The following is a 24,732-nucleotide window of genomic DNA, read 5'->3' as shown; positions in this document are numbered from 1 at the left end:
TGTTGGGGCTGAGGTAGAGCTGCAGAGCCAATGTCTTTTGATATTGGTTTTTAATTTAAATGCTGAATAATGGATTATATTTTTCTTCTGGTCCTGTCATGTATCATTTAGATTGGCTACATAGTGGGCAGAAGCAATATATGTTTCAACTGTGTATGTTTCTATGAATGCTGAGAGTAGGCAGTTCAAATGTATGAAAATACCCATCCTCCCTGAAGCCTTCCTAACTTGCCTCTGTCTATATACATACTTTTTTTTCCACTCACTTTTAAAACACAGCTGCCTCTGGTTGGCTGACCCAGCTTCAGCTGTGTATATAACTACAACATGCACTTTGATCCACTGTAATTTTCTGGGAAATTATAAGTAAAAGAGTGATTGCTGTGCTTTGTTGCATCTCACTTACTAGTATCCTCTGCTAAAGCATCCTGAAATCTTAAGGACTTCAGTTACAGAGCATAGATTGTAAAAGCAACCTGCATAAACCAGTGCTTAGATCCAAAAAAACTGCAGTTCAGACTGCATGTGAATAGTTTGCTGCTCAGATATTTTGATTGTGGGTTGGGATTTGCCATTTTCCAAATGTTTGTATAGTACAGTCCAGCATGATACAGCCATACACATTTGGAGTTCTCTAGGCAATGATATAAAAGCGAAAATAATGAAGACAGTCTCATCTGCAGACTGTAAAGAGTGCACAGTGGAATACTCCTTTCAGTTTAACATGTCACCATTCAGTTAATGGAATGAACATCAGTACTGCAAGGAGAAATCTGCATCCACACATACCTCATTCCATTAGTGTGTCTGGATTTCTGGTAAAGCAGAGTGTTGGTCCTTCTGTCAGTATCTTTAATTAACTTCAGCTTTACTTTTGTTTCTGTAATTTACAGTCAGTTAAATCATAAATATTGTTTTGTGACTGATAGAACAGTATGTAATGGTCCTCATCTTGTATCCTTTTTAGTCTGAATGTCAGATCCTCTTTGTAATTTTTAATGACAACAATTTTTATTATATTGCTGGAACTTTGCCCAGGGTAATTTTGTCTTTTGCATATAATATGAGAAACGAAACTGCAACAGAAAGCTGCTACATCCAGCATCTTCTATAGCTGCATAGTTATGTTAAAAAGTTCTTGGACCTAGTGCAAGATGACCCAAAATTGAAGTTAATGATACACAAGGCAGCTGAGCTTTCTGCAGCTCAGTGGAATAGAGTTGCTCTAAGTATGAATATATCAAGCAAAATACAAGTGAAGGCAGAATATGTCTGCATATGAGCTCTGACCTGCAGTCATGGAATCCTAGAATGGTTTCTGTTGGCAGGGACATTAAAGCTCATCCAGCTCCAACCCCCTGCCATGGGTATTGCTCCAAACCCCATCCAACCTGGCCTTGAACACTGCCAGGGGTGGGGCAGCCACAGCTCCTCTGGGCACCCTGTGCCAACGCCTCACCACCTTCACAGGGAAGAACTTCCCAGTACATAATCTAAATCTCCCCTCTGTCAATTTAAAGCCATTTCCCCTTGTCCTGCCCATATATGCTTTGTAAAAGCCCCTGTCCAGCTTTCTTCTCAGCCTCCTTTAGGCACTGGAAGCTGCTTTAAGGACTTCCTGGAGATCCTAATTTTCTCTCTGAAAATTTAAGTTTAGTGACAGTTTTACTGTATGAGAAAAGCAACAAGGTTCCCTAAGATATAGATGTGTTAGCATAATTCAATACACTGAATAAACATCACTTGGGAATTTGAGGGATGGCTCTGCTGTGGAAGATGATATACTGATGAGAATTTCCAAAGTTCATGTAATGAAGTATTTCCTATTCCCTGCTTTAAGTTTATGATTTCTTTGATTATTTCTTTCTAGCTCAACAAAATTCACCAAAAATCCATGAAGGCTGGTGGGCGTATAAGGAGGTGGTCCAGGGAAGCTTTGTTCCAGGTAAGTGTAATTTAAAAATCTTAGTTTTTATTAAAAAGTGTTTCATTGGAATTAATATAGTGGGGTTTGGGGGACATTTTTTTGGTTTTGTTATTTTGTCCATTGCAGAGATTTGAAGTACACAGCTACTCAACATCACATTGTACAGGAGCCTGGGAAGGTTTTTGTCAATACATCATCCAAAGACCATGGCTGTTTTCCGGGAAAGAAACCACTTTGATGACATTCCTGGTTTCACTCAGTAAAATTAATGTGATGCTACTTTGTGAATACATGTTCTGTCTATAGAAATATGAATGGGTGAACTGAAAAGCAGTGTTGTTACGTGGATGAATTTACTTCTCTGATGCAGCACTTCTAGGTAACGTATACAAATTTAAGAGTGTATTAGGAAAGGAACTTAATTGAAACATCAACCTAACACTCGAATTTCATTCTTTTTTGATTTGGGAACAGAAAACTGACTGAAAAATGAAATCCTAACCTGGCTTCAGTAAGATTTAGTAAGTGGTAAATAATCATTAGGTAGCTAAAAGGATCTAAATAAGCAACAGCAGTGGAATTTGATAGGCAAAAGTGAAATTCAGGCTAGCAATAGCATGTCATTGCTCTGTATTGGTACAACTCCTCCAAACATGTATTGCTTATCCTAATGGTATAGACCCTTTAAGTTTCAGCTGGTCTGAGTAGGCTTGTTCTTTTAAGCTCTGGATCTCTCTAACACATTTCAGATCCAAGCTGCCTGAGACACTCATAGTTCTCAGACTGATAATTTTTTGTTTTTCACCTACATTTCACACCTGATCTTTTTGTGCTCCCTTACTCTAAATTATTTTATTCTTCCTTTCAAGCAGAATTACTTTGTTGGGTCTTCACTGTTCCATTTGAGTAGACGTTTCAGTTTAGGAGAGGAGTTGGGAAACTTTAGCAACCTCCATTTTCTGTTTAGTTGTTGGGCAGACTTGACGGCACATTCCTCACTCAGTAAATTCAGAAGCATTCAGTGAGTGTATTGTTCAGTATGTTCTCAGTGCAACTGAGATGAGTATGCATTAATTTCTATACGCTAGCTATATATTATAAGCTGAAATAGAGCTTCAAGTTCTATCATGAAAGCACCATGAAAATTGCTACATGATCTTTGTTTCCCCCAAGTACAAGAAAATACTACTTAGCTATTGTGTGAGCTGTTCCTAAGAATCTGTAGATCTGATCTATCATCAGATATTTTGATTGTTGTGACAATAGTTACACTTTGACAGTCATTTGAAATACCCAAAATGCTGATTATCTTGATAGTACTACTAATCCAAATGAGATGAAATATTTCAACCCACAAGCTTCTGGCACTGAAATTCTTATGAAAAGCACATAAAAAACCCAACATCTACAAGCCTGGAGCTTAATTACATATTGATGTAGCATAAAGTAGCTTTTCAGATTTACTTGACAATGGTTTGGGCTGTCAGAGGCACCGCAGTGTATTGTTATGCCTATTTAGTTCCTAATGTTGATAACAGGGGAAGAAGCCTGGAGAACATAATCACCTGTTTTCAAGAAATGTCACCTTCCTGATCTACATGACCCAGGGAGATGCCCAGTAGAAACTGGGTGAAAAAAATATCTACCTAACAGACCTTCTCATCATCTCAGCTTAAAGTTACTGAGGGAAATAATGTAATTGTCAGCATGTAAAGAAACATACGTGATCAGGTAGTGCTTGTGGTGTTGTAGTCTTAATATGGTGAGAAATTTGGGCTTGGGAACATCATTAGACGACTAAGAGGGAAACAGTCATGACTCAAACATCCAAGAAAGAAGACCTCTTAGAGTAGTGTGGAGAGAAACTTCCTTAACAAGAGAACCCTGAGTTACCCGTACATGTTGAATCTGGGACTAACCTAGCACGCATCCTCAGGAATGGCTCCAGAAGGACACTCCTCACTGAAGCAGCTGTGAAGCAATCAAGGGAAATTTGGGGACACCTTTCTTGCAGACTGTCACATTTCTTTCAAATTCAACTGCAACCTGTAATCCTCAGCAGAAGAGAGAAATCCCATGATTTTTTATAGAACAAACAACTATTTTTTTTCAGCAGCACCTAGGTTTTGGAGTCTTTGAAAGCATTTAAAGCATTTCAAGGATGCATTTTATGGTTATGATCTCAGACTAACACATCACAAAGGATATGTTAGTACGTATTAAGTTTATCCGCAATGTTAGCAGTCACATATCAGATCTCACATGAGATGCTAATTAGCACCTGAGAGGTGATGGCTGCGAGGCAGTCTGACGAGCTAGAGCTGAAGTTGCTGACTGACGTGCACTGAAGCAATCAGCTATGGCCATCTGCTGAGATATTTCCTTTCCACAGCTGTTTGTCCTTTTGCAGGGCTGGAAGTTACCACCCCCAAAGATGTTAGAAAGGAATATTTGTCCAAGACTCTGTCACTATAGTTCAAAACTGACACCTAAGTTAATATGATTGACATGAATACAGCTCTTTAGTTGCTTGGGGGAGCAAGCACAAGCATAGAGATGAGTAATTGGGGGTAATAGCATTGTAAAACACTCCAGGATGAGTTGCTGGAGTTTGTCTGTCACAGCTTTGGCTGTGTGAATACTTTTTGCCTACTTCAAAAGCAAAGTAACTGTCTTTCTTTGAATTATCACTTCTTTCATGTTTAGTTGTGTAAGACTCCATTTAGGAGTGTATCACAACGTGCCTAGGTTAGAGTATGCCATTCATTATTCTTTTTTTTCTTAGTATCCTGTTTTGGATGCATTTAAGTCAAGTCCTACCAAATCCCCTTCTAATGTAATGTGTTCATCTAGACACAGTTTTTTTCCACTGAAAACCAGCTAGGAGATGATACAGAGAAGAGGGACAAAACCCATAGAATCCCAGACTGGTTAGGGTGGAAAGGACCTTAAGATCATCCAGTTCCAACCCCCCTGCCATGGGCAGGGACACCTCACACAAGACCATGTCACCCTGTCCTTGAATACTGCCAGGGATGGAGCATTTACCACTTCTTTGGGCAACCAGTTCCAGTGCCTTATCACACTGTCTTTCCCAACTTCCCTTTTTACACTGCTCAACAGAAAAGGGAGCAGCAGTGTCTGACAGGTTCTCTCACTACAGTAACTGACAGGTTCTCTCACTACAGTGACTGTGGCTCAGGTCTTAGTGCTGAGCCTTGCAAGTGAGAGTGAAGAGTTCTTGAGAAGGGTGCATCAACGGGTGGATCTGTGTGTATGTTCCTGATGCATCTAATACCCTCCCCTCTCTCACCTTTGCTAAAAGCAAAGAATTGCTCCTATGATTTAAATCATGTAGGCAAACAAAATAGCAAGTAAGTAGTGCTTTAAAATGTTAATTGAATGCAAATTAGGTTCCAAATTCAACTTCAGGGAATGCTCACGGATGAAGAATGAATACTTTTTTTAATGCACGTTGATTTGGACAACAACCAAATAATCTATATTCTTACACACTTCTAGTACATAGACTTTTTTCTGGTATGGAACATCAAAGTAGTTCACGATGGGTTAAAATACATGTAAATAATCTTTTTCATACCTTTTCATTTGCTGTGGCTATGAGTATGTATCACGGAAGTAGTGCAAGTGTTTTCAGGATTGCAAAGGCAAAATACTTGAAACTATTCTGTGCCATTTCTTGTATTTCAAATAGATGCATGTAGCCTGTGATACTCTCGTGTGTCTGATTGTATTGATGTGCTTCATACATACAGCTCCTGTTTTTTTCATAGCATCATAAAAGTGGAGTTTGGTAAACATATAATGGTGGTTAAATGTAATTTGTGATTATGGAATTCACTTGCCAAAACTCCATCCTGTTACTGAAACTTTGGACTACATGTTCATGCAAAGGCAGAAGTTATTTCTTGCCCAGGGAAAACAGTCTTCATGACACTGAATTACACAAACTCTAAAGTTACTTTACAGGCTGATAGGGCTAATCTTAGGTAAGAAGAGGAAGTCCATCTTTACTGGATAATGGGTGAACTTTGCTGAAGGAGCAGATAATGTTCTTTTCCTTTCTTATCTAAAGGTTGTAAAATAACTAATTCCAGATAAAGATCTGCATCCACTGTGATTCGTTATTTGCTATAGATCACCAAATCAAAGGCTACCCATTTCTCTGAGTTTCTGAGATGAGAAGTCCCCTGTTAAAAGTTCCTTTCACAACTCATTTTACTATAAAAGGGAAAAGACTGCTAGAGATTGATAATGCTGCTCCTGCCTTTTGCAAGGATCATGTTGATGAGATTATGCCCTAACACAGACCAGCTGGCAAAGCTGCACTGACTCAAAAGGAACATGGGCAGTGTTCGTGAAGCACTGAGCTACTCCCTCCAAGAAGAAAATGCATGAACTTGGTAATGATTTTCAAGGAAAAAGAATCCTGAAACAATTGACAATCTTGGTCATGGGTGCCAAAAACTGCTTTTAAACTTCATTCTATTACCCTGTGCTTTTATTGTGGCCCACACAGGCAGTTCAAATGTCCCTACTTTCTCTTCTGTGGGCTTTAAGATTTCTTTTTATTACAGCTTTAAGATTCCTTTTAAAGTACACATTTCTTTATGCACATGTCCAAAAGTAACCTTTGACTGTCAGTGTAAGAACCATGAACTGTTTGTCCACGGGCTGAAGCTAAGAGATACGAAACTTCAAACCTAACATGTCTTAAACTTTCTGAAAGGCTCATGTATTATGCCACCCTCCAATACACAGGGACCTATTTCATACACTGAGACAGGTGATCACTTCATTTGGCTGCCTGAATAATATAAACCATAAACCTGCTGATTGCTCCTCCTGCATTGCTCTTATACTATCTATAAAATTTCTTCCAGTCTTATTTTGGGACTTCAGGAGGCTGCAGCATCACTCACCATCTGGTGCATTTTGCTTGTCAGTGAAAACAGTGGTGCTGTCTGAGCTACAGCAGTGTTTTAAACAGTCTGTGCACAGACACTCTTCAGAATCATCCAGTCTGGTGCCGATTTTGAACAATTAACCAGCCATATATAATTATTTATGGAAACAATAATAGCAGTTTTTCTTTAGAAAGCAATATATTGGAACACTTCATTTCTTCAGGGTGATAGAGCACAGATTCTGGAAGTCATTCACTTATTGATTCAAACTTAGGTTAGTGTATATAATATTTCAATTTTGGTTGTCACAAAGATAGCTTGAAGAAAATCTATTTTGTACCAAATATTTTCTTGGTTTCTTGCTCCTTTTGGTGATTCTGCAAAATCTGTTTACAATTCATGTAACTAGAAAGGAGTTAAATATAATTAAATGTAGAAACCATTGTCTCAGTTCCAATGAATTGTTGATACAATTCATTATTTTAAAATAGCAAGGAACAGATGAGTTGATTGCTTTTAATTTGGAAGAAGAAATGAACACTATTGAGGGGAGACGTTTGATGGCCTTAGTTATAATACAAATATGGCAACGTTTGTTTGTCTTCATATGAATTGTAACCAAATTACAGCACTAAGTTTGAGAGACATTCACATTAGTAGTAGTTCTGAACTAATGAGGCTATTGGAGTGAGTCTGTAATTCTGAATCTTCGATAAAAATGTAAAGAGGCTGCTCAGCGAGTGACTCACACCTCAAAGGTTTGATTTATCCCTGAATTTAAATGTGAAAAAAGGGAAATTTAACATATTAGGATCTGAGTAGGGTTCTACGTAGTATTGTACCTTCAATATTATATCTACAAGGATGTACAGTTCCACGTGTTACAACTTGGTGTCCAGGCTTAGCCAACAGTTAGTCTTATTAAAAGGTTTTTATGGGGACTGTGCCTGAATTAAAGCTGAGTTTTCCAGATTAATGTTTTCATGGGTTTGGTTTTCCTGAAAAAAAATCCAATGCTCCTGTTATGTGGACGCTCATATTGCACTGGGAGTTATAACATCCTGTAGTTGCAACCATTTTGCAAACAGATCTCTGAATACTGGTTTTCCCCCTAAGTTTCCTTCACTCGTTTAACAAAACAAATAAATATATTTTAGAGAGCAAGCAATGTTCACTGACCACAGTAAAGAACTCTGGAAGTCTAAGATTTTAAACCTTGCCAGATTTGTGGTTGGCCACAGTTCTTTGCTAAAATGGCCTCATATCCCCTTTCCCTTAACAGCCTAATTATCTTTCTTGGGTGTGTTTGATATCCACAGAAGACAAACTGCATGTAGCAGATGTATCTCGGACTTACTTCATTACACTGTCCAGACCGAATGATTCAAGTTGTGTTCCTGTCTATTTCTAGCCACAGTCAGCCACTGCAAAGGTCAAGCCTTCCCTTTATAACAAATTCCACATTGGATAGCATGTTGTACCTTGCTGTGTTACCAGCTGCCTAGTACTCCTCCTGCTGTACTGCAGGTTCCTCCTGCTAGGACCAAGCAGTATCACTCTCCTACTTCAGGAATGTACTAATATGGAAGACCTTCAAGGCAGTAATCTGCAGGTCCTTCTCACTGTACCTCACACTTTGCTGGTAGATTAGATACCAATTTTAGGGATAGCAGTACTCTGATTACTTTTTGAAGTTGAAAATCCTCTTTCCCACTATCCTGAAGTGGATGTGTTTACCTTGCTTTGACACTAGTATGGGTTATAAGAAAGAACAATTAAGTACCACTAATTCTTTGAGACAACTGTAGCTGGTAGGGCTACCAGGAACTGCATGGATGACAGCTTCTAGCTGGGAGGGAGCTTGAGATGATGGTTACCATTTGGGCATTTATATCGTCAAACAGGAGAACAGGGAGCAGTATCTATAACAACTGCTGTCTAGACAATGTGGAGTTTACAATCATTGTGGAATCTTGAAGACCTACAGTTACTGTTGGTTAAATAACTGCTCTTTCTTCAGATTTAATGCAATTTGTGGGGTTTTTTTGTGTTTTGAGCTTGTTACAAGTGAAGAACCCAGCAAGCCCACCTCTGTGATCTTCAAGGGTTCATCATTCCATGATGAGCGCATCCTCTTAAGCTTCTGCTTAAAAGAAGAATCATTCCTGTGCGGGACCTTAGATGTATCATCAAAACTTTGGGGATTGGAATAAAAAGATAAGGCTAATATTAGGAATCTTTTCTCAGGTTCTTCACTATGACCTAAAAGCAAAGGAAGGAATTCTAAGTATAGATACTGGTATATATAGGAAAGGATTTATCATGTTCTTGACAAGCTAAGTATAAAAGCACTTGAAACAATGGTCCATGACTAATATCTGAAAGCTTGTAAATCCTCACAATGAAAGATTATTCAGGATAGTTCTGAGTGCCAGACAGCAAGGCTCCTGTGTGTTGGTGCTGCTGAGTTTATGTATTGGTATATTGGAGAAGTTTATCTTATCTTACCCCTTGGCAGGCTGATCTTCACACAATATCTTAGTTGTTCTTGTGACCCTTTGGCAGTAGACACTTTGATGGTATCCATGTCTTACAGGAGTAGAATCAAAGCACAGAGAAATCTGATAGATTTCTGATAGTGGCCGCTCAGAGACCTACGGAACTTTTCTAATCCAAACTGAAAGTGAGTAATGACATCTGCTGTGGTTGATTATGTAAGGAAAGGACTTGGAGCTTTGGCTGTTAATTACTTTGTAGTAGTAGTCCTTTTGTGTGCATGTGTTTTTATACAAGACTGATAGTAGCAGTCATCACTTCCTACATTAAAAAAAAAAAAACCCAATCTTTTCTTTATAGTTTTTTGTTGTATAGTGTAAAATAAGTTAGTGTCCAGTGGAGAAAGAAGTCACTGAGAATAACTAGGAATAGGATTTTCCTGTGCTGATAATGTAATCCTGTAGTGGTATGTAGTTGGGCTTAATCAGAGAATAATCATTGTTCTGCTTATGTTTGCTTAGATACCCATAAATCTGTATGGGAAGAGATAGAACTGGAACGAATTGCAGTACAGTGGGGAAATAGAGGTAACGAGTAACACTATGAGGTTGCCTCTCTTCTCCTCCTGTCGTTATCCCATTTACAAAAAATAGGCTTGGAAAGTGCTCTGATGAAAAGAATTATGTTTTAAGAGTACTGCAATTACAGTTTACGATTATCAGTTAGGAATCCACCTCTTATTTCACCGAGACTATTTACATCAGGATACTATAGTGACGTGGGGGAGATTATTCCTAACTGTTACATGTTGAAGAACCCACCCAGCACTACTGAAGATTTTATATGAATACAGCATGCAGTTTTCAATTCCTACATCGCATTAGTACAGTTTAATGTCTAGGATAGAGTTTGCTGCTTCATACAGAGGAAAATATGGTCACTGCAGCTACACACTTATCTGCGGTTCAAACACACTCCTGTGAACTAAGATCACACCACTGCTCTGTACATGGTTACACAGAGTAACTCTGCTCCTTCTTGTCATTGAAAGCTTTACTGCTGCTCACAAGGAACTTGCCTGTCAAACCCTGTCTAATGGAGAAAGAGGTCAAAAAGAAAAGGAAATGAGGTTGTAGATACATCGCATCGCATGCAAGTATTTTCCTCATAGACTGCTATGATTCAATTTGTAAATACAGAATCAGAAGATTGTTTTATCACAGTATTTGTTCAGTAGCGTGTGAGAACTTCATTGCTGAAAGTACCATGTGTGCATGTGTAGGATTACTTAAGCTCTTGCCTAAGGGTTTGCTAGTGACCTGATAGTCTGAAACCACTCATTTGTACTCAGTGAAAATTCCCTCCTCTTGTAACACCTCTTCAAAAAGGTCAGTTGTAAATTCACTGAATCATGAATCCATTGAACACAGTTAGGAGCAAGATCTATGCTCATCATTTACCATGTCTGCCTGCCTGTAAGTATGTGGAATTATTATTTTGAGAAGTTATACTGCTGTTACTTACACACATTAAAATACAACTACTGTATAACATCACCCCACAACGGCATTTCTCGGCACATGCTATTTGTGGTCATTGAAAGAGTAACTCTCTTACAAAGAAACTCACCATAAAATACAGTCACCTACTTAATGCATTTCCGGCTACCTGCTGACCCTGCACAGAGCTGTAAATTGCATTATAGTTAATGACTCTGGCCAAAGGAGGAAGCTTCCTGAATGTTACTGAGTGGGGGTTGTTTTACTACTGAAAATACTACTTTAAATTGTCACTTTTCCCTTTCTGAATAGAGTGTGGGTTTATATTAGGGCACTTTTTCATTTTGTATTTATAAAATGTACAAAAATGCATTAGTGTGTCCAGACCAAGCAGTCACCAACTTTATAGTCAGGACATAAACCCTGAAAATAACAGCATAACATCGTAATGGGAAACCTGACAGGTCATTAACTACAGCTGTGCAAATGGCACTGCTATAACTCACATGTGCTTGTAGGCAACATCACAGCCTCCAGCCTTTCAGTACCTGCTTGAAAGAGAAAAATACTGAAGTACACAGCACAAGATAACCAGGTCACACTGGAATTGTTCACTGACTCAGGAGCACAGAGCTGATAGGTGTTTCACCCCAGCACAGAGAAGGGTCTTTTGGACCTTTTTATGACCTCCCCCTAATTTATCTTTCCATCTTTAGCATCAGTTATAGGGGCTTAAGTGAAGAATGAAGGTCTTTACACACAGAGGTCATTTTACAAATATGAAACGAGATTTTTGTTAAAGATGGATAAATTGAGTTCAAGACAACAGTGTGGAGGCTGAGAGAGAAATAAACCACCAGTTTAAATACCTATGTCATCAGGCCAGGCTGCCCAGTGTCCTTGTGCTGTTGACTAGAAAAAAGGCATTCCTGCTGATTCTTTGGAGAAACCCATGTCTTTTGGCTGACTAAAATGAAGCGATACAGCTGCCCCTACAGAGAAGCAGCAGTAGGGAACAGGATGGGCACTGTGGACTTGGCATGCCTCTTTCATGTACATTACAGATTTTCCATTTCAAAGGCTCATTTTAATAGAGCTGAACAATGTTACAAGATTATTTGCAGTGGAATTTTGGCATCAGCTCATCCTATATGTTATAACTTCAGATGTGAGGAAAGCAGAAGAGCGGGTGTATGCAGGCCAAGTAATAGCCAATTGCACAGCCACTGTATTTCAGTTTAAAAACAAACCCAAAGGTTGAAAAGCACTAGCATTTAAAAAATGGTGTTTCAATCAGATGGTGAGGAGATGGAATTTTACTTCCTTGCTTACAAGAAATACTTTGGTCTCACTGGGTTTAGTAGTGTCTCTGCAATCCAGGCATTACTTTGTTTCTATACTAGAATAATTAGAAAGCAAGTGTGGCTGAAGTAGTACCCACAAAAGCCAGCCACTGCCAGTTCTGAAAATCCTAGGTTATTGCTTTTGTCTGAAAATAGGTCCCACTGAAAACAGCAGGATTTGCTTGCTGAGGCAAGTGCTACATCCCTTGAATAAGGACAGCAGAAGCTGATAAATCAATATTTACAAGACTCTATTCCTTTTACAGTGGCTTTATTTAAAACTATCTCTTTCCTACTTTAACAGGAGAGAAATTACTTACACAGCTGTGCGGTGTAGGCACCATCTCTTTTCTTCTAGAGTGTTTACAATGCAATTACACTAATAATGTGCTTTTTGAAGCTATCATGTTTTAACACTGTATCCTTTGTGTCTGGCGGAGGGGAGGGGCTGAATGGAAGGAACAGAACTTTGTGCTGGGATGGTAGTAGTGTTACCACAGCACTAACAGCTATGGGATGAATAGGATGCTCAGCTCTCAGAGAAGCTGCTCCTTCCAATATCAGACAGATGCAGCTCAAGCCGTATCATGGGCCAGCTGCCCTTCTACAACATGCAGACAGGAATGATGGCTAATTCCCAGCTTTAATCCCAATTTAGAACTGCAGAATTGAGCTGTTCTGTATGACTTAGAGAACATGGCATATAACATAGGAGAAAGCATCTTAGATAATGTAGTCAACCTTTCTGCATTTTTGAACTAGGCTACATAGGCCATGGCTACTACTCATTCACTATTGCATGTCAGGCCATTTCCAAGGAATGAGTTCTGATTCCATTTTGCTTTTCTTATCCAGCAGTTGGGCATTTTCAAATGGCTTTTCTTCCTGGTCTTAAATTAGGCTTTCTTAAAATAAAGAAGAAATAAATGACTGAAGTACAATAGGATATGGCTGAAACACATTGCACAGTCTCGGCAGGCTCTATTATCCACATACTGACATCTTTAGAATTACCCGGTATTTTAATGTGCATTTAAAATTGGTTAACAGGAGTATAAATTAAAGTAATAGAGAAACTAGAGTCTCAAAACTTTATTGCTCATTGTAATTTCATGTTTATGGGCTTATTGCTTTGTGGCAGGACTTGCGGCTTTTTAGTTCTAGTGAATATAGTAGTAAGAAGATGGTGCCTCACTCAGAGCTAGGTGAAATCAGTGCAAATCTGTCCCTGTCTTAGGGCCATTGTCACATTATTCTTACTGTTGACTGGTTGGATTTAGCTTCCCAGAGGAAAAAAAAGATGTGAATTATGATGCAAATTGAGATGTGAAATGAAATGAGTTGTGCACAGACATAATGACTTTCTTCCTACACCTCTAACTCAGTGTAACCACAACAGAATTCTGGAGAGGACCAAAGTAAAATTACTAATGGAAGTGGCAAAACTGAACTGAATTGAAAGACATGAAGCTCTTCTTTATGATAAATGATGTAATGTAGTATTGATACTCATGTTTCTGTCTGGTTTACCGTTGTTTCTCCTTTCTTGCTGATTCTAGAACTACTCTTTTCATAGTCTTTGAATTAATAGCATACTTGGGCAGGCACAAATCATAGAATCATAGAATACACGCTTACGGAAGGATACAGACCTACAAGTGATATTTGTGGAAGATAACATAGACGCTCTCCCAGCTTGTTACATCAAGTCTTAAGTGTTTATGTTTGTTTGTATCTATTGATTAACAAGCACTTTTTAGTTGCATAGCTATTCCATCAAAACTCTACCTAAAACACCATTGGATTGTAAAGAGAGATGGGAAGGAGCTCCACAACATTAATATTATAAAATAACTGAAGGAAAACCTCCTAGATACTCTGTTTCATTAAGTCCAATTTGAAATACAGACTGTTTTTTCTAACAGTTTTCACTTTCAGAACTGGTTTAGCAGTATAAGTCCCAGTGGCTTTTTAAGATTGATGGCCAGATCTACAAACTCTATTTGAGTGCTTTAAATGCAAACAACTGGCCAAAGAAAAGGAACCAAGTACATAAGACAGAGTTTTTCCTAAAAGGCTCTGGGAATTGGGCATCCAACTTGCTTGGGCAAAAAGATAGGAAGATCCCAGCAGGCACCTGTTGTATCATTTAGTGCCTGAAGACCATCATAATTCAGACTGTAAAGTTCCAAAGTATCTAAATCATCTTTAAATAAGAACTGTAGTGCCTGGAAGAGTGTTCTCTATTTTCTTACGGGTTGAAAGTGGGGTAAATAACTGATGTATAAATTAATCCTCCACCTCCCAAACACTGTCATATATTAAATGGAAAAGAAGAGAAAGTTAAATGACATCAAAGCAGTATAGGCAGAAGAAATGGGTTCAAGTTAAAGATGTTCTTTCTTCTTGCCTGCTTCAGGAAGCTGTTACTGAGATACTGACATTTAATTTTCAATTTCCTGCTTAACCTTGTTCTGCAGCATGAGTTTGTGTTGGTTTTCATGCATAATGTATAGAAAGACACCTTCAGCTACTTAGTACATAATACTGTTGCGGGGCCATATATTTACAGTAAGAATTTTGCAGAGCATGCTGTTTATAATTGGAGAAGAGGGAATTCTTAGTTGCAGGCTCTTAAATACAAAGCTGTTGGAATAACATCAGCTGGTTTTAATAAGAAAATATTTTCACAAGTGTTTTAAAGATGTGTTTTTGCTTACCAATCACATGCCTACAGTCACACTTCCTAAACTCAGTATTAAGCCACAGAATACCGTCCTTTGTGTAGCATCTGCCTCTGTAGATAAACACTGCACTAAATCGTGTAATGTACCCTGTCTACAAATGCTATATGGGATTGGGCTGTAGGGGGTGGATAACAACATGGTTCTTTGCATTCTCTGTTATTCTTTATGCGTTATAGACATAGTAGTTGTCAAAACCCCTACCTTTTGCTGTCCATGGATAGAGAGAGTGAACTATCCTGTCATGTTTTCTGTACTAAAGGCAAAAGGAATGGCACAAGAACTGCTGTCTTGTTTTGTGTCACTAAAAGCATGTTTTGTGGCTTGATAGATTTGCTCTTATAGCCAGAATCTGCTGTCAGAAACAGTGTATTGAGCAGTCTAGCCCAGCAAATATTCTTCCATGTTTATGAGATAAAGTTTACTGATGTGAGTTTTAAATGTGTCTTGAACTGCACAGGGGTCCATAATGTAGTGTTAAACATGCAGGCAAATTCATATTTTAGTGAAGTACTTTCCTCATTGGCTGTCTGAGCTAATACCCAAATTTGTTCTCTGTTAGTGTCTGAATTCACTATAAGCTTAACAGAAATGATCAAACTTCAGCGTTTTCATGAGTTCAGTTGGCTTTTTCATCCTGAGAGCCCCACAGCTTCAGCAGGGACATTGATCCACCTGGCAGAGCTCCCCAAACCTACCAACTCAAAAAGAATCAGCAGAACTAGCTGTATCTTTAAATTTTGCTATAGTAAGTGATCAAATTCTGCCTCTTGTATTTCCTTAATCTAGAACAACCAAAACTTCCAAACAGACCCAGCTACTGTGTAGTGCAAACCAAAATGCCAAAGACCAGAGAAGATGATCACTATTAAATAGCACTAGCCTCTAACATCTTAAATTGATGGTTCTGTTCATACTGATAATAGGTTTCTATTTCTTTTTTCAAGCAAGTTTTTCAGAAACATCTTCTTTACTACCTGCCTCTCCGGTTAAAGGTGCATAGTCACATGCACCTGTGTATATGCATCTATATTTATACAGAGTTCTAATGGTTTTAACATTTAGCACTCAAATGTTTGATATACAAAATGTTTATCTACAGCATTGCTTAAATAAGCTGTGTAACAATAGCAGGAAATAATACATCTATGGTAGAAAGTCATCTGGTAGTTGAAGAACAGCAGATGTAAATTATACTATAAGACTAAGCTTAATTCAGTGGATTTTTATGATGTGTGGAGATGGATAAAGTGCTCCTTGAATGCTAACTAAGATCTGTGCATGAAGATGCACAAAGAATTACAGGTTGTTGGGTTTTTAAAGTTTATTATTGCTTTTTAGAATTGAAACAACAATTGGGATGCACAACCTTTTTTTCCAGCACTTTCTTGGCAAGGGGCATTATTTATGTATTCTTTTATGTTTTTTAATGCATTTTTATGTGAAAATTTTTTCTTAAAGGTTTTGGGCTTTTTAAAATCAGGTTTCTAGAAAAAAGCCGCAGGAAAGCAGCATGGTAGTATATAAATTTACATTCATATCAGCCAAGCAATATTGGCAAAAGCCTATTGTCTTATTTTTAGATGCAAAAAGATGGGTCATCTTGGAAACTTGCAGTGGCTCTCTGGCACTTTTACCCCGTTTCTCAGTGTTTCTAAAGAATTCTTACTCCGTTCTTTTTTGTAGTTTCATCACACCTGGGCACCAGGCTGCATGTGATGCACAGCTCTATTTATCTTCACATACCTTCACAATACTAATATTACTATTGTAAAATACCTTGTACATTGCTTTTTGCACATAATCTGGAGTTTTGTAACCAAACCATGTTTTCAGTGACATTTGAATTGTTGATTTAAGCTGATTTTAAATTTCAAGCACAACATGAATCGCTGAACCCCCAAACAGCAAACCAGCCCGATTCTACCTTCACCTACAAAAATACATCCCAGCATTAAAGTTGTGCACTATGGAAAATTTTGAACATATTTCTAGTATTGAATGTACTGCAAGTAATTAATTTGCTATAAGATCATAGGAGTTTGGGTATTTGATTCTCTCATTTCTCATCTAATGAGCATCACAGTGTTCCTGTGTAGACAGGATAGAGAGCTGCAAGGGCTGAACAGCAAAGGAAGAATAGGATGTTTTGGACAGAGGAACAGCATATCCATGTTGTGCAGTGGATCACAACAGAAAGGAAGAGTTACGATTTTCACTCTGGTTTAGCAATGCAAGTTAACATGTGCTTAATCCAACATCCTATCCAGCTGCCGTATCTAAAATCAGGAATGTACTTGTAGGAGGACCAGCAACCCACAACGAAGCATCAGAATGTCAACAGCAGACTTAGCTCTGATTGCTGGGTCCATGAGCAATAGTTTTATGCAAAATTGGGTTTTGCTTTGACTGAAATAAATGGAAAATTTTATTTAGTACAAACAGTAAGCCCAGAATTTTTTAGCTTTCACCAAACTGGCAGCTCAGTCCAAGAACATATGTCCAATTCACTGTGTGGGCAAGGCACTTCTACAGAACTCTAAAAATAAATTGTTGTGTATGTTTTCTGAAGGTGGGAGTGACCTTCTGGAGATACTTGAGCTTTCAGGGATTCATCTTAAGCAGGAAATGAATCACCTACTGAGTTCACCGTGTTCTGTAGGTATTTCTCGTTCTAAATTTAGAGTCTGTGGTGCTAAGTCTCACCTTACAATATAAAGGTGGTGGGGAATAATCTGAATGTGGGGAAGTGCTTTTGGATTCTACCACACCCAGAATGATAGTAATATGAGGTATAAAAATAAGAAATTATCAGTGAAAATTACTACCCTTTTTGTTTGTAGGTGCACATTATGTATAATTATGTAAGATGGTCTGTAGCTCCCATTCTAATCTCTATTTTCAAGCTGATTATAAATGCTTAAATAAAATGAAGAGTTCCTTGTTATAAAAGCATCCCAAAGCATCTCTGTCCAAAAGCACTAACTAGCATCTTGCATCTTTGAGGTTTTCAGATACCTTCTTGTTTCTCAGCTCTGCATGGTGTTGCCATTCAGTGCACAAAGTAACAAGACACAGTACTGGAAGTACTTAAGGAGTGTTGAGCTATTTAAAGGCATAAGCAATGGAGGCCTGTATGTATTTCATGTCACTGTAATCATAATCTCAGTAGTGTTTTTGTTTGCACCGTTCATGACTTCATCACAAGATACTACATTTAATGTGTGGTTTCTTTTGAGTGGTTTTGTTGAAACTAATTTGTAAATATTGCACCTAATCAACTGATTAAAACCTACTGCCTACACCAGGGCTCTCTGCTGGGTTACACTAACGAGACTTTTCCAGCAACTTTCCTCAAAGGAAAGGAGAAAAACCACATTCAGCTTAGTTATGGGCGAGTTCATATCTGGTTAGTTCAGTGAGAGTTCAGCAGGGTTAAATGTAAGAGTGAACAATAGATAGTGAGCCTCAAGATTCAGTTCTCTGCAAGAAAGCAGAGGGTTCTGTGTACCTCTCCTGGAGAAACTGTCCTATTTGATAGAGAGAATGGAAAGGTAGCAGTCAACATGAGAAACCATCACCTGTCCTCACAGTACTGAAGAGATTCCAGGATTTGCAAGACAATGTGAACCAGTAGGTATTCTTCAGCCATAGTCTTTGGAATAGGTCATGTGGAAGTGTTCACATAGGCAAGCCAAAAAGGTGGGAGAAAAGGCACCAAGTGCTAAGTAAACACTTCTAGTGTTTGTCAACATTCCTAATGAAACTCATCCTGCCATGCCCTTAACACAGCCAGTCAAGAGAAGCCCTAGAAGTCTGAGCTTTGGAAAGAAAGCCCACTCCTCATCAGCTTTCAGTATCGAGCGGTACTTGTTTTGGGATATATGCTATGATTTCATGGGCAAGCTTCCCAGAGATTGTTTGACAGAACAGTGAAGCCTCATGGCAGCAGGCCAGCTGGCATCGTGCACAGCACTTCATGATCTCTGGAACCCATGAGAAACAAGCAAAGCTTCCTCCACAGATGGTTGTCAGCCTCCTCTTCATCCGTTCCTCAGTCTGTGACTCTGAAATCAATATTTTCATAGGCAGTCCAAAATTCCAGCTGGACCTTCTATGAGCATGCGCTTCTCCAGCCTCTACTGGTAACCATTTCTTCTATTTTTACATGGGCTTAGCCAATAGCTTTTGGTGTTCAGAATCTTTACTCTCAAGCAACAGCGTGAAGTTACTGCACCATCCAGTCCTTTTTGTCTTCAGGGCACCTGTTTCTCCTCCTAATATTTACCCGAGCAAAAGAAATTAACTTTGCAATGGCAAAGTGACTTGGATTCTACCTCAAAGAGCAAATAATTTTCTAGCTCCATTTTTTGTATGTTTGCCCTTTTTCCTTGTTCTGGGTTCTTTGAACCCATCCTTCAAAGTCCAGAAAGAATCAATTTTTCAGAGAGGGACCTCCTGTCCCCTATTGATTAAGGTACTTCATCTTTCACAGAGCTGTGAAAGCTGAATTTTCATTTTAGTCTGGCTATGGCACCATCATGTTTGACTAGAAGAAAAATCAAGATTAATCTTATCTTGTAACTAGATAATGTTAAGGACACCTTTCTGGTTATTCACTGTGAAACCTCCTGGGTTTCACTGTGAGCTGAGAAATTTACCCCTAGCTTAGATCAAATTCAACTGGTTTTATACCCCTCCTTACCCAGATCTTTCCAACAGTCCTAACCCAAGGCTGTCTTATCCCCTACAGGGACTCACTTCAAACCAGCATATCAGTTCTGTGCATATATGATACAAATGTTACAAAACATCATAGGTAATTAGGAAGGAATTGAAATGTTGTGGTTTTGGGAGTTCAGTGCTCCATCCACAGATCATTCCCCTTATTCATAACTGTATGTGCAGATCACTGTTATCATTCTAGTGCTTTTGGGAAAGAGAGCTCAATACCAAAACATAAACTTGTATCATGAAACAGGGTTTCAAATACAGTGTTGGCATTCTTGAAATTTTGTTTTAGAACATCATAATTAAAAGAAAACCAAGGGAAAAATCATGTCAAAGCAGTGAATAACCTTAACTAGAGGCCATGCTGTAGCCTCTGATCCTAACTGATGATGTTCTTGCAGTTTTAATTAAGAAATGTCTGATTCACTTTCATTAAATAATGTTTTAGAAGCATTTCCTTCCTGTTTCTGGTTATAACATCAACTTAATTATAAAACAATATTTTCATAGGGCACACAAGTGTAAGCCATGGAAATAAAAAATGAAGTCATAATACATCTATACAAAGCTACTTGCTTTGGGCTTTCTATTCTCCAAAGATACTTTAAAAACACTTCCCCAGCTCTCTTTATGAAATCAATGGATTATGAGGCAATATGTAATAGTGAAAATGTTGAATTCTGTGTTTTGATATGTATTAGAATTTGTCATCCTTGAGCTCTGCTACTATTCAAGTAGATTTTCTGTATTCTGTCACTGTCACTTGTGCACTCCAGTGTTTGATTTCATTTCACTGAAAAAATGCTACATATGAGCAGGAACAGGACCATCACCAGGAAGCTTTTTAGAACATTACAAGGCTGATCATGGAAGGGCTGCACATCCTCTGCACTGAAAATAACAGTTCTTTGTCAGACCTCCAACACTGTATATTTTAAAACTACTTATTGTTATTTTTAACTATGGAAGCTTGTGACTTCATACACTTTGCATACTGTATCCCATATTCTTTAATATGTATGTTAGTACCGAACTTCAGTGAACATAATTTCAGTCTTTGCCCACTCATAGTGTGTCTTAGCAAAGGATGAAAGAGCTCTGAGCTCTGGCCTTCTGACAGCATGGTCCAGGAGTAACTCCTGTGTCTTGTCAATGTTGAGGCTTTAGGTGGCGTTTTTAAACCATTGCCATTCTCTAATTAGCTTTTGTCATGTTGTCTTTGAACAGCTAAATAACTGAGATGTCTTCAGGTGTCTTGTTATTGAGATTAACTGTAAACATCTGCCAACTGGTGAGGACAGTAATCGTTGTAGTTGTTCAGTAAGGTTCCTGAAAGGATATTGGTTTATTTTCTAAAGCCTGGCTTTACGATTTCTTTGTAACCTGGGATTGTGTGTCTGGATTTTTCCTTTCCCTCTTTACCAGTGTGTCCCTGGTGTTCCGGGCAATAACTGAAAAGAGTAGGAAAAGGTAGAATGTATAAATCAGCAAGAGAATAAAATTAAAATAGTCTTTCCTAAGACACATCACTCAAAAGTATGTGCTATGGAGAATATTTTCCTATTGTCAATGAGAAAAAATAATTGGAAGATTTAATTGAAGCTTTTTCTATAAGGAATGTAAGTTTTATAGCATCACTCCAACATTTGGGTAAAGCAGAAGTATTACTTTCAAAGGCCAGTACAAGCAGAAATCAGTGGGTACCTACAGAAGCAACCTGAACAGATGGTAAAAAAAAAAGAGAAAGTGGATGCTGAGAAAAGGTCCCTCTGACATTCACTATTAGAGACAACAGTGGCTGTTAATAAAGCAGAGTTAATTCTATAGCAAGGAGTGAAATATTTAATCAGCAGTACTTCATACATAATTCAATTAACTGCCTTCACTCATCAGTATTAATGAGAGCTGGAGCTTGGATTAATGTGGTTGAGCTTCAGAACAGCATTCCCAGTCTACTTAAATGCTGCCAAAACTTAATAAAGCGCTGCCAATCAAATTACCAGATCTGAGCCCAGTGCATCAATATGCTGATATTACAAATCATCCTCCGCTCGCATCATTGTTTGCTAATTCCTTATTTATGCTGATCTCCGCACTAAACAGTTTAATTAGTGTACAGTGGTAGAAAGAAGTTTTATTTCTTATCACTTTCTTGATGATGTCTTTAGGATCAATCAGGTTGTTGACCAATGGCGTATTCATGTGTTTTCAAACACATTTTTACTTACTAACTTTAATCAAATGCACAGCTTGACATAGAGGTATTTCTATTAGTCAGAAAAATAAGGATTTCTGCTTTGGTTTTGAAGAACATTTTCCTGTTGTGGTCTGTGCTTTTCTTGGTGTAACCAGGATCTCACCCTCAGTTACAACGGACAACCCAGATTGTACCATTAGCTGCTGCTAGTTCTCCTTGTGCTTTCTCTCACTCCAGAAAGAGACAAGAGACAAAGGTTCCCAAAATTTTTTCCTTTCCGCAACTGAGGGATTTGATTCTCAGAAGCTCAGAAAACGATGTTTGGTATTATATCACATTCATTGGAACCTGTGGCCAGCCTCACCTAGGAAACTTCAGAAGAGCCAAGCTCATCCTTACGTAACTGCTGAAGGGGGAGGCAGCCTGATGCTGCTTATTCCACCTTTAACTCTTCTGAAATAAATCTCTGCTGCTCCTCAAAACACTTGGCCATGTTTCAGCTGGGAGAATTGAGGCCAGACTGTGACACCCAGGAGGAGACTGAGCTGTTGAAAAATTCTCTGAAAGTTCTGGAAGCATTACAAGCTGTCAGAAGAATCAGAATAAGATAAACGATGTTATAAAGCAACCAGAAGAGCATGCTTTTTGTATAGATTTTTTAAGTATTTTTGTATATTTCTTCTTAATCTTAACAGAAGAAAATAAATTAAGACATCAGAGGAATACAGTTTTTATACAGCAAGGGCATGACAATTTCAGGAGTCCAAACACATATTGTTTAAAAGGTATTTAGAACTGTAGATGATTCAGAAACATGTACTGGGGGACAGAAGAGCATGTGAAAGTCACTCTGGACTCTACCTGAATAGGCTCTATTCTTTGCTTTGCCTTTTGAAAATTATTCCTATTATCTGGAGTATGTGAAATCCAAGGAAATAAAAAGTGTCATAACCATTCAGTGCCCCAATTCACAGGATGAAACCAGCCGAGGCTGAATTCGAAGCGGTGTCATTGTGTTGGGGAGCTCTAGCACTGAATTTGACACCAAGTCAATTGAGGACAAGCAAGGATTGTGAAGTGCAGCACAATACATGAAAGCAAGAGACATCAACCAGAAGTTCTGAGAATGGGAGAATCTGGGTCTATCAAGCACTATGTAAGGAGGAATGATATTTATGCTGTATGTTCGCCAAATAGTGCCATCTAAGGATTCAGCAAAAAGATATTAGATGGATAAGGCTAAGCTGGACTTTAAAAGCAATAAATAGTGCAGAAGCAACCCATCACTTTTTAAGTCAGCACAACTCTACTATTTTAAACAGAGCTTCGCCAGTTTGGAGCCTTTTCCTTACGGTTAGTATTTCTGCCTTCCATGTTTTTGATAAGAGTTTTAACAGCAGAAAATGGCACAATATAATTAATTATCAGAACTGGTATAAGGGTGGCAGGTTTTCAGGGGGTTAGCGCTGTGCAGATGCCTCACGGGTGGTAAAAGCACATCTCTTGAAGGAGCATAAAGTGAGTTACATCCACATTGAAAAAAACTAGTTTAAAGCTGCTGATAAAGTTTAAATCATACTTTATCCTTTTGCCTTCTGTTTAAAATTAAATAAATAAATATAATCTGAAAGGAAGAGTACAGCATCTGCACCAAATCTGGTTTATAAGAACAAAGGGGCACTCAGGCTTTCAGCCATTTTAAGCACTAAAGTCAACAAAGAGAGAAGAACCACTTTGTAATTCAGTATCTCAGATGCTGTTGGTGACATTCAAAATAAAAGATGGATCAGAAAAATGAGCAGACAATACAGGATGTGAAAAGTGCTAATGCGAAAAGTGCTTCAAAATGGAAATGGAATACTTAGTTATGAATGGACTGCACCAGGATAGTTTTCAGCAGTGACTGTGTTTGTCAATGGTACGAAAAGCTAGCACTAAAGACAACACTGTTGACTTACGAATGATCTGGGCACACTCAAAGCCAAAAGAATAAGTAGTTCATGCAGTTCACTGTAGAGAACAGGGCACTTGCAGTGAAGATACATGTAGAAAGCTGTCTCATTGCCCATCTGTACTCCTAATAGTAACATTGGCAGAAAACCCCTGTTGTGTCAGTAGTTTTAATAGTTATCAAAAAAATGTGAAACAGATCCTCCTGCCGACCTTTTCTACTTGTGAGCTTTATGCCCTGCACAGGAGGAATGACATAAGTTTCATGCTGAATGTCACTGTGGGCTATAGCTCCAAAATCAGCTGTAAATTCACAGATCCCAAGGCTAGGAGATGCTGCTGGATAATGGGTATGGATTTTCTGTACATCATGACTGTGTGTCATCTCCCTACCACCTGTACTGAACCTAATAATTTGTGTGAATAAAGCAGTACTCCATAAACTTTACTGCTGAGCAAACAGCATGCTGTTGGCAGCATCATACTTTGCTCTCTTTTTCAGCTCATGGAAAGATGACTCAATTACTATTTAAGAGTTTATACTGCCTATGAAGTCAAGGACTGTAGAATTAGTAGTCAGCTTGAATGTATTTTGAAAACAGTAAATGTATCTTAATGTGAAGAACTGACAGGCTTGCGTGTAAGTGTTAAAGGACAAGCTGCAAGCAAGCACTGGTGTTAATTTTAACTAGCATGATGTATACAGTGAATAATGGGCAGATGAAAACGACAGATTCTGTCAGCATATAAGAGGGGATGATCATTCTGGTAATGAAGAAAACATTTGAAGAAGCCTGCCTAGTTTCCCAAATATGGAGCCACCCAGATTCAGAGATCCAAAGTAGAGGAATTTGAAATCACTATTTCTTTTCCTTCTGAAAAAGTCAAGGCAACAGGCAAAAGTAATGATCAGAAAC

General features: G+C 38.4%; 1 protein-coding gene across 3 annotated transcripts in view; it reads left to right on the top strand.

Moving 5' to 3' along the window:
• Positions 1-24,732, top strand: part of CA10 (carbonic anhydrase 10) — a 194,598-nt gene that overhangs the window by 34,789 nt on the left and 135,077 nt on the right. For all 3 annotated transcript variants that reach the window (XM_065693410.1, XM_065693409.1, XM_065693408.1), the window contains exon 3: positions 1,871-1,945. In XM_065693410.1, coding sequence (XP_065549482.1) covers positions 1,871-1,945 — 75 coding nt within the window. The remainder of the gene's footprint in view (positions 1-1,870; positions 1,946-24,732) is intronic.

This window comes from Lathamus discolor, chromosome 13, assembly GCF_037157495.1.
Source record: "Lathamus discolor isolate bLatDis1 chromosome 13, bLatDis1.hap1, whole genome shotgun sequence".
NCBI classification, from domain to species: Eukaryota; Metazoa; Chordata; class Aves; order Psittaciformes; family Psittacidae; genus Lathamus; species Lathamus discolor.
This window is presented reverse-complemented; position numbering and strand designations above follow the sequence as displayed.